A 12,442-nucleotide genomic window follows, 5' to 3' on the forward strand; every position below is an offset into this window, starting at 1 on the left:
CCGGAGAAAAAGTTCAAGACTGACTAGAGGTTTTGGGTTTTTTTTTTTTTATTGTTGCTCTTTCATGTAGTGGAAAGAGTGTTGGACTTGGAGTGAGGAGATCTGAGGTTGGAATCCTGGCTCTGACACTTATTAGCTAAGTGACTAAGAGCAAAGCAACTGCTCAGAGCCTCAGTTTTCTCATCCATAAAATGGGGGTTTCCAATACTTGGAATATCCAGATCATGCTTTTGTTGGGAAGACAACTGTGGTTATGAGGAAAACTTTTTAAGCCTTAAAGTGCTATAGAAATTCATTCAGTAAACAGTTATTAAGCACCTACTATGCGCCAGGCACAGCGCTAAACACTGGGGATACCAAAAGAGGAAAAAGACAGTCTCTGCCTTCAAGGCACTTATAATCTAATGGGAGGTCATGTGAACAATTACATACAAAGTAAGCTGTATAAACAGGAAATAATTAAAAGAGGGAAGGCTGTGGAATTAAGAGGGGGTAGAGAAGGCTTCCTATAAAAGATGGGATTTCAGTTGGGACTTAAAGGAAGCCAGGGAGGTCGGTAGCTGCATCAGAGGAAGGAGAGCATTCCAGGCGTGGGTGAAAGTCAAGGGGAATGCCCAGAGTTGAGTGAGTCATTGTTATCTTTAATCTCCTCATATTGTTTGATGAAGTTCAGATTGTAATGGACCTGAGATCACTCTCCTGCTATTTTTTATATTTAATGTTCTATGAAATATTGCACAGGTGAAAAAAATAATACCTTTTGTAGTGGAATTTGTCATCAATATTATTGCTGTTGTTAATATGGATAGGGAGGGGACCTGTGATTTTATTGGTATATAGAACTCCTGGGTGAGGAAATTCTCTCTCCCAATGCATATCAGCACCATCTTTGCAACTTGCTCATTTTACAGAGGTGCCTGGGGCACTGAGAGATTAAGTGTTTTACTCAGGGTCTCCCAGCCAGGATGTGTCAGAGGTAGGATTTGAACCCAGATCTTCCTGGCTTCGAGGTCATCTCTCCACTATAGCGCACTACCTGTCTTCATCATCATTATAATCAGTGAATGGCAATGTAGAACATAGTTTCTTTGGTCACTGCCCCTCCAGTCATCTGGTATCTTAAAGGAGCAGCAGTACCAACGTGTGGACACCTTAGTATTTTCCCATCTCCTTCTCAGAGCCCCACCTCTCCTCTGAGAAATATGCCATTAATGGTGGTAAACCTTCTGTTGGACCTTCTGGCTGATAATGGATAAAAGACTGCTGTCCTTTTCCTCCCCTCCCTAGTTCCCCCTGTGCTAGAGCCATCAGAGACCAAGGACACCATGGCTGTAGTGAGGGGCTCAGATGTCACACTGCCCTGTGAGGCCAGAGGAACGCCCCTGCCTGCAGTGTCTTGGCTCAAGAACGGGGCATCCTTGATGATCCAGAGCCCAGGCCTAGGGACGGGCACCAGCCTGCAGCTGGAGGCAGTGCAGGCTGATGACGCAGGGACATACTCCTGTGTGGCTGTCAATGAAGCTGGAGAGGCAACCAGACACTTCCAGCTGGCTGTAATGGGTAAGCCTTGCGCCTTCCTTTCTTTTCCCTTGTATCTCCATTGCTTTTCCATCTCTCAACTCCTGCTTTCCTGGCAACCCTGGGATAAGGAAGTGGGAGAATAAAGGAAGGGTCGTGTGGGGGTAGATGGTGATGCAAGCCAGAGTCAAGTCACCTGACATCAGAAAAAGGGAGCAGGCGGCCAAGATGACTTGGGAGCTCAGGGATAGGGACAAAGCTTGATTGTGGTGTGTGAGCAGCACCTGTTTGGATGGTAAATCCACCTCTCTTTGGGAGACTGCTCGTCCCTGGTGCATGCATATGTCAGTTCTCTGACTGTGTTTCATCTGGTGCCATGTCAGGAGGGAGAGGGCAAGAGCAGCCCTTTTCCTCCAGTCACTCACAGGCTGCACCCCTTGCAGAACCCCCCCGGATTGAGGATTCAGGCCAGGCTGCAGAGATGCTGCTGCTTCCTGGTGCCCCTCTGGAGCTTATCTGCAATGCCCTCGGTAGCCCCACACCCAACATCACCTGGCAGAAGGATGGGCAGGCCGTGGCCAGGCTAGGGAGTGTCACCAAGGATGGGCGAGTCCTCCGAGTGGAAGGTGTCCAGGTGTGTGTGCATGGGTGTGCGTTTGGATTTCATACTTGTGTGAGAGGTGACTCATTCCCCAGGCCTGGTTAGAATCTGACCTCCTGCTTCCTGATCTGTTCTTCAGTCATCCTTCATTGGATTCTTACTACATTCGTGGCCATTTGCCAAATAGACAAAAAGAGTAAGACCTGACCTCTGTCTAGCTGGAGTTAAAAAGGACATGTGGGAGTTAAAAAGGATCAGTGGGAACTAAGGTTGGAGAAGGAGGCTGAAGCCAAACCATGTAGTGACTAGGGTTCAAGACCAAGGAACGCAGACTTGCTCCGGGACGTGGAGGGGCCATAACAATGTGGTGCGGATTCCAGAAAGTGCCTAGGATTTGAGCCAGAAGACCTGGGTTCATGTTTGATGATTATATAACCTTGTCACTTGACTTCTCTGATGTTCAGCTTCCTTGTCTGTAAAATTGAAGAGGCTTATTTACGTGATAACATAATTTTCCTTCTAGTGCAAATATTGTGTGATGATTTTGTTGCCAAGTTTTCTGAGCAGGCCAGTGACAGAACAGCAGTGATGTTTTAGGACAGTGCATCTGGAGGCAGTGACTGTGCAATATGCCTTGGAGGTGGGGAAGGATCAGTTCTTATTCTATTTGTTTTTCAGGCAGATGATGCTGGCTTGTATACCTGTCTGGCTGAGAGTCCTGCAGGGGAAGATGGAAAAAACTTTTTGGTTAGGGTACAGGGTAGGTGCTATATGCAGGAAGAAGTGGGAGGGAGAGGATGCTGTGAATAGGGCTGGGCCATCAGGTGATGCTTTGGAGTGTCTCATATGTGTCTGTCCCCGTTCCGGCTAGCACCTCCAAACATTGTTGGGTCCCATGAAACTCAAACCGTCATTGGGCTGGCTGATGGGCAGCTGGTCCTAGAGTGCCCAGTGGAGGCAGACCCACCACCCAAGATTGAATGGCACAGAGAAGGCATTCTGCTCCAGGTGGGTAGGCTCTGGAGGGTTTAATGATTCCAAGAGAATACTTTTTTATTTCAGCTAAGCTAGATCCCCTCTTCTTATTCCAGTGCCAGTTTCTGGGCCCAGGGATTATCTTGGCATCTGCAACAAGGCAGAGGAATGATGTTTCCTTATGCAGGAGGGTGTCCCTTGTCCCCTGGTGCATGGTGGTTTGGCGTCCTCTGGGAATGTGCCTGGAAAAGGAGGCAGAGCTAGGGTTAGGGCCGTAGGAAGCCTCTAGTTGAGTGGAAGTGCCACAGAAGGCACTAGAGGAGAAAGTTATGTATCCTGGCCCTTGCAAGGCCCTGTGGATCCATGGGTAGTATCTTGAGTCCTCTCTGGCAGTGCCAATGCCCTTTCTGAGCTCTGGTTCTGATACTGATGAACTGTGTCTGTCTGTGGACTTGTCAGGAAGATGCCCACACACTGCTCCTGGAGAATGGGCGGTTCCTTCAGCTCCAGGCCTTGGATACATCCGACAGTGGCAAATACAGTTGTGTTGCCAGCAATGCTGCAGGTAGCACCAGCCTGACCTTTGATGTGGAGATCCACAGTGAGTATTAGCAGCCCCTAGGTCCTGAGGGAAGCAGAACAAGGATTCTGACCTGAGGGCCAAGCCTAGGAAGTCTGCTCTCTCCAGGCCCTGCCTTCTCCTTGCAGCGGCTCCCACAATCCAGACAGGCCCTTTGGTGGTGAATGCTTCAGTGAACCAGACAGCTTTGCTGCCCTGCAAGGCTGAGGGGGATCCTGTGTCCTTGGTGACCTGGAGGAAGGATGGAGTCCCACTGGTTCCTGGGAGCTCCAGGTATATGCCAGGCTATGATTGGTAGGAATTTCAACCATGGCTTATTGCTAAGAGCTAATGCCTTCATGTGCAGTGACAATGTTCTTGATTGGTCCTTGATCTGTGTGTGGAGTAGTTTATCCCGGCATTGGGGATGGGTTGCACTGAGCCATCCACACTCCCCTGCTCCCCCTCTCTAGATGGCCTATTGGGATTTGGAGCTTAGCCTGTGGCTGAGGAACACAGTGAAATCATACAGGCATTTCTATATGCCCTTAGTTTGATTAGATGTTTTTCATGGCCTCTCATGGCCATTGGAGAGTAGAAGGAAGTTCCTAGAATCAGGATGCTTCCACTTCCCCTTCTTGTCCTGTTTGCCATACATATACCTCACCTGTAGAGATGCTAAACCCTTCCTTTGATCATGAGATGGTAGGCTGGGGTTTGCCAGAGGCCTCACAAGTCAGGACCACTTCAGCCAGGACTTGTATGACACTAAGCAGTGTGGTACTGTCTTTGCCTTCAAGGAGGCTGCAAAAGGAAAGTTGGAGTCAGGGAAAATGGGGTGTGGGGATGCAACATCCTCAGGACAACATCTTGATATACTGTCCTGGATACATCTGACCTCAGAAGGCCTGATGGGAAGAACCATAGCCAGTAGCCTCAGCTATAGAGTGGGAGGGACCCAGTCTTCTATAGGCCTCTCTGCCCAGATCATTCAGTAGGTCTTTCTGCTAACCCAACTCTTTCCTCTCATCTTAGGCTGGAGTTTCTGCCAGATGGCTCCTTGAGTATTCAGCCAGTCTACCCTGAGGACTCTGGGTATTATCTCTGCCAAGCTTCAAATTCAGCTGGCTCAGACCGGCAAGGACGGGAACTTCGGGTCTTTGGTAGGTAGAGGACTGAAAGGTAAGGGGCCTTCTATTCAGGATGTTGTGACGTCAGACCCAGGGTCTAGGAATCCTCCATCTCTGTTGGCAGCACCAACAGCTGGCTGGGATGAGCTAATTATCCTCTATAATACTGTACTCAAAGGTGAGGAGCATCCTGAAATGGGTGCCCTAGCCTCCCTTCTGTACTTGGTAAGTAGGGATCAGTTACCCCATCAGTCAATCAGTCAGTTAGTAAGCATTTGTTAAGTGCCTACTATGTTCCAGATACTGTCAGATGCTGAATGTATCTTGTTGAATCTCCTAGTGATCTTGTTAGGGGTGGGTGTCGAGTCCCACTTTTCATATTTAATTCAGTTCACTGGTACAAGAATTAATAATTGCCCATCCTAGGCTCATATTAGCCCCATGCCACCCTCTGGCCTCACTTCCTCTGCTGCCCCCAAAATGTTTGTTAGAGCTATGGATAGCTTATTCTGACTCTTTTGTTCTCAACTCATTCATCCTCTCACCCTGAGCTATGGCCATTTTCTAAACCCATCTCCCCAATTCACAGAGCCCCCCACCATTGCACCTGGACCCTCCAACCTGACACTGACTATGCACAGCCAGGACACCCTGCCCTGTGAGGCCAGGGGCTCCCCTAAGCCCCATGTGGTCTGGAAGAAGAATGGACAGACATTGAGCTTGGATCGACATCAAGGGGCTTACCAGTCAGTATGCGTGTATTAGTAGCACTTTGAATCAATCAATCAACAAGCATTTTTAAAGCACCTACTATGTGGCAAGCATTGTGGTAGGCACCTGGGGATACAAAAACAAAAGTGTCTCTGTCTTCAAGGGCTATATAACTTAGTGAAAGAAGGAAGGAAAGAGGGAAGGGAGGGAAGGAATGAAGAAAGGAAGGGAGGAAGGGTGAGAGAAAGGAAAGAAGGAGGAAGGAAGGAAGGAAGGAAGGAAGGAAGGAAGGAAGGAAGAAGGAAGGAAGGAAAGGAAAGGAAAGGAAAGGAAAGGAAAGGAAAGGAAAGGAAAGGAAAGGAAAGGAAAGGAAAGGAAAGGATAGAAGAGAAGGGAGGGAGGAGAGAAGGGAGGGAGGAGAGAAGGGAGGGAGGAGAGAAGGGAGGGAGGAGAGAAGGGAGGGAGGAGAGAAGGGAGGGAGGAAAGGAAGAAAGGGAAGGAGGAAAGAAGGAAAAGAAGGGAAAGGAAGGGAGTGAGGGAAGGAAGGAAAGAAGGAAGGATTAAATGCTCAGGAGGTAGGTACTATTATTATCCCCAGTTAAAATATAAAAAAAAAAAAACTGAGACAAGCTGAGCTTAAGTGATTTGCCCTAGGTCACCCAGCTAGGGAGTATCTGAAGTCCCATTTGAACTCAGGACTTCCTGAATCCAGCCCCAGTGTTCTCTATCCACTGTGCCACCTAGCTGCATCAGGAAAACAACATGTATGCATACCATTTACACAAAATATTAGGTCTGAAATGGCTACCCCTCCTTTATCTCATTTGAGCCCCACGTACCTCTAAGCCGGGGTCAGCAGGGCAGGCGTTATTTATTCCCCATGGTCCGGATCAGGGCGTGAGGGCCTGTTCAGTTTCTTCCTGGAGGTCACAGAATGAATTAATTGCAGACTTGGGATGAGATCCCCAGAGCTCTTAGATACAGATGCGGACATGTCGGAAAAAGAGCAAACAGCGATGAGTCGCCATCTCTGTAGTAATAGTAATAATCAATAATAACGGCAGTAATTAAATGTAGCCATATCATAGTAGAACTGACTGACCTCAGAGACAGCAAGGCCCAGGCTCAAGAGCTGCCTCTGAGGCATACCAGCTTTGTGGCGCTAGACAAGTCATGTTAGCCTTCAGTGCCCTCAGCCAGCAGCTCTGGAAGGTTATCTGTGGTGGAGCAGTTGGCAATCTGCACTAGCAGGGAAAGCTTTCCTCCTGGGAGTTCCCCACATCAATGAAATCACATCACAGGTGCGCATAAGAAATAACACTGACTCTCATTGATACAGCATCATAAGGTTTTCAAAGTACTCTTCTCAGAGACCTGTGAGCTCTGGTGTAAATATTATAGATACTTTACAGATGAGGAAACGGAATCCTTGAGTTGTGAAACCATTTTACAGATGAGGAAACTGAGTTTCTAAGTGGTAAAGAAGCCTGATGGTGGTCGTAGAGCTAGTTATTGTCCAAGACAGGATTTGAACCCAGGACTTCTAACTCCAATTTAAGTATTCTCTCATTGCTGCATTGCGTCTCAAGATAAGGGAGTTGGACAACATTCACCTCTAAGCCTCTTTCCAGTTCTTGTGTTCTGTGATCCTGATAGTCTGAAAGGGAAAGCAACTGTGCAAATTCCTTGTCCAAGCAGGATAAAAGGAAGAAATGTCCAAATTCTTCTTTGGTTCATCTGGGATGGACTCTCAGCTGGTCTCTCTGTCTGTCTGTCTGTCTCTCCCTAGGCTCCTGCCTTCAGGCTCTCTTGTGCTTACTGACCCTGATCTTCAGGACACAGCCCAGTTTGAATGCATAGTGAGCAATGATGCTGGAGAGGCCCAGCGGCTATACTGGGTCACTGTGTATGGTGAGCATCCATCCATAAAAATGTGAGAAAGCTGGGGGGACCGTGTGGAATGTGGAGCAAAAGCTGAACACCCAAGGACAACTACAGGGAAGGAAAGAAAAGGCTCTTCTCCCAACACCACCTCCAATAATACGATATGGTCCATCAAAGGATCTCTAAGACACAGTCCTATTTCCCCAGGAGAGTTAGGGATGCTCCAACCTCCTTCTGGCTCTGTAATGGGTCTACAATCCCCAGCTATACTATCTCTGGGTACCTCTAAAAGACTCTCTCCCTTCAGTGCCACCTACTATTGCTGATGACCAGACAGACTTCACTGTCACCAAGATGGCGCCAATAGTCCTGACCTGCCACTCCACCGGAGTGCCAGCTCCAGTTGTTTCTTGGAGCAAAGGGGGAGCCCAACTGGGACAACGGGGGAGTGGCTATCGTGTCTCTCCCACAGGTAAAGTTGAGGTCTCAGTTAGCACCTTTGAGAGCATCCATTGAGTGCCAAGTCCTGTACTCGAGGCTTTGAAAAGACATGTCAGGGAAATGGAAGGCCTGAGCTCTGCCCTAGGGGGCTTACATCCTAAGTGGGGGAGACTGGACAAGTGCATGCCTGCAAAGCCAGTTAAAAAGGATTGCCTGGGAGGTTGGTGGTATCCTTAACCAAAATAGGGAAGTGAGTTGGAGGAGTCAGTTAAGGCAAAATGGGGGAAAAACACCATTAGGCTGGGAGCCAGGAATTGTGGATTCTAGTCCTGGCTGGCTACATCCTCACTGTGTGATCTTGAACAAGTTGCTTCCAATCTATCTGGCCTCAGTTTCCCCATCTCTAAAATAAGAGGGCTGTATTAGATGATCTCCAAGGTTCCTTCCAACTTCCAACAATTTTTAGGGAATCTAGAATTCTGGAACAATTTCAACTGTGTGCATCATTGTTGAGTAAAGAATGAACAGAGCTGGGTGGGGCCCTGAGAAGGGACCCTAGAGAAAGGAGTTTCTGAACCTGCTATGGAGAGCAGGGAGGAATGTGTATGGTTAGGAAGGGGGAATTAGGAATCGGGGTGGGGGTGGGTAGAGGGCTTAGAGTGGAGCGTTGCAGGCCCAAAAAATGGAATCATGGAACATCAGAGCTGTAGCAGGGGTGTGCTGGAGCCAGCTCAGACCAGCTAGAGAGAACCAACTGTTAAATTTTCCATTTGAACATTTACACCTCAGAAATGGCAAACATTATGAATTAAGGCTTAATTAATTGTTTTGTTCATTTCCAGACTTAAGGAAGCAGAGGAGAAAATAGTAAAGATTAACCTTAAAAATATCATACCTATTTCCTCCCCACTTGTTTAATATTTACCAGCACACCTCTGGCTGAAAGGGAACTTAGTGACCTTCTAATTATAAATGTTATAGATCCCTTTGGTAGTCTGGAGAAGTCTGTGGACCCCTTATCAGAATCATTTTTTAAAATGCATAAAATAAATAAATAGGATTCCAAAGGAAACTAACTTTACTGAAATATAGTTATCAAAGTATTTTTAAAAAATCATATTCATGGCGCCCATGAAATGCATCTATGGATCTTCATGGGGAAACGAGGTTAAAGACTTCTGCTCTATACCAACCCTCTAATTTTACAGATGAGGAAACTGATGCCCAGAAAAGGTAAATAACTCATCTGAAGGTCCTAGAAAATTGATAGTGTTGATAATAATAATAAATCACAAGGCAAGGAGTCTATAGTGATGAGGTCAGAGTTGGGAGAGCTGGTTCAAGTGTGAAAGAATTCACTTAGACCTTCTCTGTAGCCAAGAGGAGCTTTATTGACGCAAAAGCACACGGACCTGAGGTTTAGCAAAAAGCTAAAAAAAAGGCACTGATGTAGGGAAGGGGCCAGATTTATACAGACCAAAGGCTATATACAACTTGTAGGATGATTTTAGGGTTTCTTATGGGGGTTGGAGATTTAGGGATAGGATAAGCCTTACAGGGTAAGCACAAGATAAGGGAGTCGGACACATGATAAGGGGAGGAGACTTTGGTGTGCCAGGGAGAGAAACTCATCCCTTAGGGTACCCATTAGGGCATCCCCAGGAAAATGGCAATTTAGTCCTTAGGGCGCTGTTGGCGCCCACACCAATAGCACTTCAATAACAGTAGTAATAATGACTAGCATTTACATAATGCTTTAAAGTTGGCAAAGCACTTTACAAAAGATAACTCATCTGATCCTCATAGCAATCCTGTGAAGTAGGAGCTATCGTCACTCCCATTTTACAGATGAGGAAACTGAGTCAGAAAGACGCCAAATCACTTGCCCAGTGTCACAGAGTTAATGAGTGTCTGAGGCAGGACTTGAATTCAGGTGTTCTTGACTCCAAGTCCAATACTCCTACTCATTGTGCCACCCATCTACCAAAACATGCTCTTCTGTGAGGAAAATATAATCCCCATTCCAGAGATGAAAAAACTGAGACTCAGAGAGAAATTTAGTGACTTGCTCATAGTCACACAGCTAGAAAGTATCAGAGCTAGAATTGGAACCCAGGTCTTCTGACTCTTAAATCTAGCACAGCTTTCACTAGCTCTGGGTCTCCTGCCTCTCATCTTAATGCTTTTTATCATGGAACTTTTGGCTTTTACCAAGGGGCAGAAGGTTGCAAGCATGTGGGTCCCTTAGGGAGGAAGACTTAGCTGGAGCAGAGAGCCCCTGCCAGGGAGAGGAGTGGGCACAGAGATTGTCTAGTGCAGGGGGCAGACGCACTCCTTGATCCTCTACCAGGCCTGTGGTACTTGTTCCCACACCTCCCGTCTTTCCCCATGCCTTGTTCCTGTTCCCTGCAGGTGCCCTAGAGATTGGGCAGGCTCTGCCTATCCATACAGGCCGCTATACCTGCACCGCTCGGAATGTGGCAGGGGTGGCCCACAAGCATGTCATCCTCACCGTGCAAGGTAAGGGCTATGGGACCTACCTTCTCCTCTCACTGCAGATGGGAAAGGATCCCCAGGCAGAGAAAAATTGAGACTCCTAAACTCTTTGATGGGGTGGGCCAACCAGGCCCATGGCCTAGAAGCCTGTTGACTTAGCTCTTTGGATAGACCACCAGCCATGAATCCTTCTTCATCTCCAAAGGTCTTAGAACTTTCATAAAAGAGGTCAAGGGTTCCCTAGGCCTCCAGAGGGCATGTATGTCCAGGGCAGTGTCTCAGGATACAGCTCCATGGGACCTCTGCACCCTTCCCTCCTCAACTGCCCTTCTGTTTCAGCCTCTCCAGTGATAAAACCATTGCCTGGTGTGGTACATGTGATGGCTCTAGCAGATGTGGTTCTGCCCTGTGAGGCCACTGGCATTCCCCGGCCAACCATCACCTGGCAGAAGGAAGGGCTTAGCATCCCTACAGGTGGGACATTTGTGTGATAACCAAGATGGGAAGGGGAGGTGGGAGCAGCCTGATTCTAGGGGACTTCCCTCAACATTTCAGTGGCCAGTAAAATCAGTTACTTCCTTTTCACCACTCTTTTCTGCCCATATCTCCCCCTGGTCCTGACTCTTTCCTTCCTGTCCTAGATTCTCCATCCCAACTGACCCACCCCCTGTCAATCTCCAATGGCTTCCTATAAGGCCTCATCACTATTTCAGATGGGAGATTACTTTTTCTTGGACTCCTTGAAATACTCTAATAGCTTGCCAGTGCCTAATCTCCACCATCATCCCATCCAGGTACTGGTGCCCAGATTCTGCCCAATGGGCAGCTACGGATATCCCAAGCTAGTGCAGAAGATGCAGGCAATTACTTGTGCATTGCCAAGAACCCCTCTGGCACAGCTCTGGGGAAAACTCGACTTGTGGTGCAAGGTAGGAACTAGCAAGAATCCAGACTGGTTCTGGGGCATTGAACTGTTTTTAGGGGCTTGGGAAGTCTCCTTACCACCACTCCTACCACCACCACCACCATCACTACCACCATCACCACTACCATCACCACCACTACCGCCACCCAAATCCTTAGTCTGAAGGCATTTGGGATCCCTCCACTGGGAGGAGGGACAAGGAAAAGACAGTTGCTTAAAACCAGGCCCAAACAGAAGGGCACTCAAAGACCACTGATCCTGGACATGCTCACATCTCTTTTCTTTTACCCCCAAAATAAATTTGTATTATTATCTTTTGTTTTTACATTACGTACATTTCCTACTATATGCATCTCCCTACTACCTGCCAAAAGATCATCTTTTATGACAAGAGTTCTTAACCTGGGAGGGGGAAAATATCTTTATTTCAAAATCTTTGGTTTTCCTTGCAATCCCATGTAATTTATTTTAGGCATTTAAAAACATTATTCTGAGATGGAATCCATGGCTTTCACCAGACTGTCCAATGAGTCCATGACATGAAAAAAGGTTAAGAACCCCTGCTTCATGACAAGGAAACAAAAAAGAGAAAACTTCAGCAAATAACCAACATTTTGAAAAAATCAGATGGTATAAACAGATTCACCCCATGGTCCCCCACTTCTGAAAAGAAACAGGGGAGGTATTTTCTTGGATCTCTTCTTTGGGGCCAAGCTTGGTCCTTATAATTTTGGATATATTCTGCTTTATGAGGACTGTCAGAATGAAGAAGATACTAGAAGCGGTAGCCAGTATTTGACTACTCATGGTGAACTTTTTTTGTCTTTTTAAAATTAATTAATTAATTTTTTTTTAGTTTACGACACCCAGTTCCACAAGTTTTTGAGTTCCAAATTTTCTCCCCCAAGATGGCATGGAATCTGATATAGGTGCTACATGTACTTTCACATTAAACTTCTTTTCCCAATAATCAAGTTGTAAAGAATTATAACCAACAAAATGAACCATGAGAAAGATGAAACAAAACCCAAAATAAAATTAAAAAAAAGAGAGAGCAGATAGTTTCCTTCAATCTGCATTCAGATTCCATAATTCTTTCTCTGGATGTGCATAGCTTTTTCCATCTTGAGTCTTTTGGAGCTGTCTTAGAACCTGGCATTGATGAGAGGAGCCAAGTATCAAAGTTAGTCATCACAGAAGGA

General features: G+C 46.8%; 1 protein-coding gene across 1 annotated transcript in view; it reads left to right on the top strand.

The window, feature by feature from the left end:
• Positions 1-12,442, top strand: part of HMCN2 (hemicentin 2) — a 183,329-nt gene that overhangs the window by 138,329 nt on the left and 32,558 nt on the right. The window contains exons 68-80 of the mRNA XM_036752858.1: positions 1,288-1,560; positions 1,962-2,152; positions 2,798-2,879; positions 2,991-3,131; positions 3,558-3,695; positions 3,803-3,947; positions 4,689-4,816; positions 5,373-5,529; positions 7,284-7,405; positions 7,686-7,850; positions 10,232-10,339; positions 10,655-10,789; positions 11,110-11,244. Coding sequence (XP_036608753.1) covers positions 1,288-1,560; positions 1,962-2,152; positions 2,798-2,879; positions 2,991-3,131; positions 3,558-3,695; positions 3,803-3,947; positions 4,689-4,816; positions 5,373-5,529; positions 7,284-7,405; positions 7,686-7,850; positions 10,232-10,339; positions 10,655-10,789; positions 11,110-11,244 — 1,920 coding nt within the window. The remainder of the gene's footprint in view (positions 1-1,287; positions 1,561-1,961; positions 2,153-2,797; positions 2,880-2,990; positions 3,132-3,557; positions 3,696-3,802; positions 3,948-4,688; positions 4,817-5,372; positions 5,530-7,283; positions 7,406-7,685; positions 7,851-10,231; positions 10,340-10,654; positions 10,790-11,109; positions 11,245-12,442) is intronic.

This window comes from Trichosurus vulpecula, chromosome 3 (genome assembly GCF_011100635.1).
Source record: "Trichosurus vulpecula isolate mTriVul1 chromosome 3, mTriVul1.pri, whole genome shotgun sequence".
NCBI classification, from domain to species: Eukaryota; Metazoa; Chordata; class Mammalia; order Diprotodontia; family Phalangeridae; genus Trichosurus; species Trichosurus vulpecula.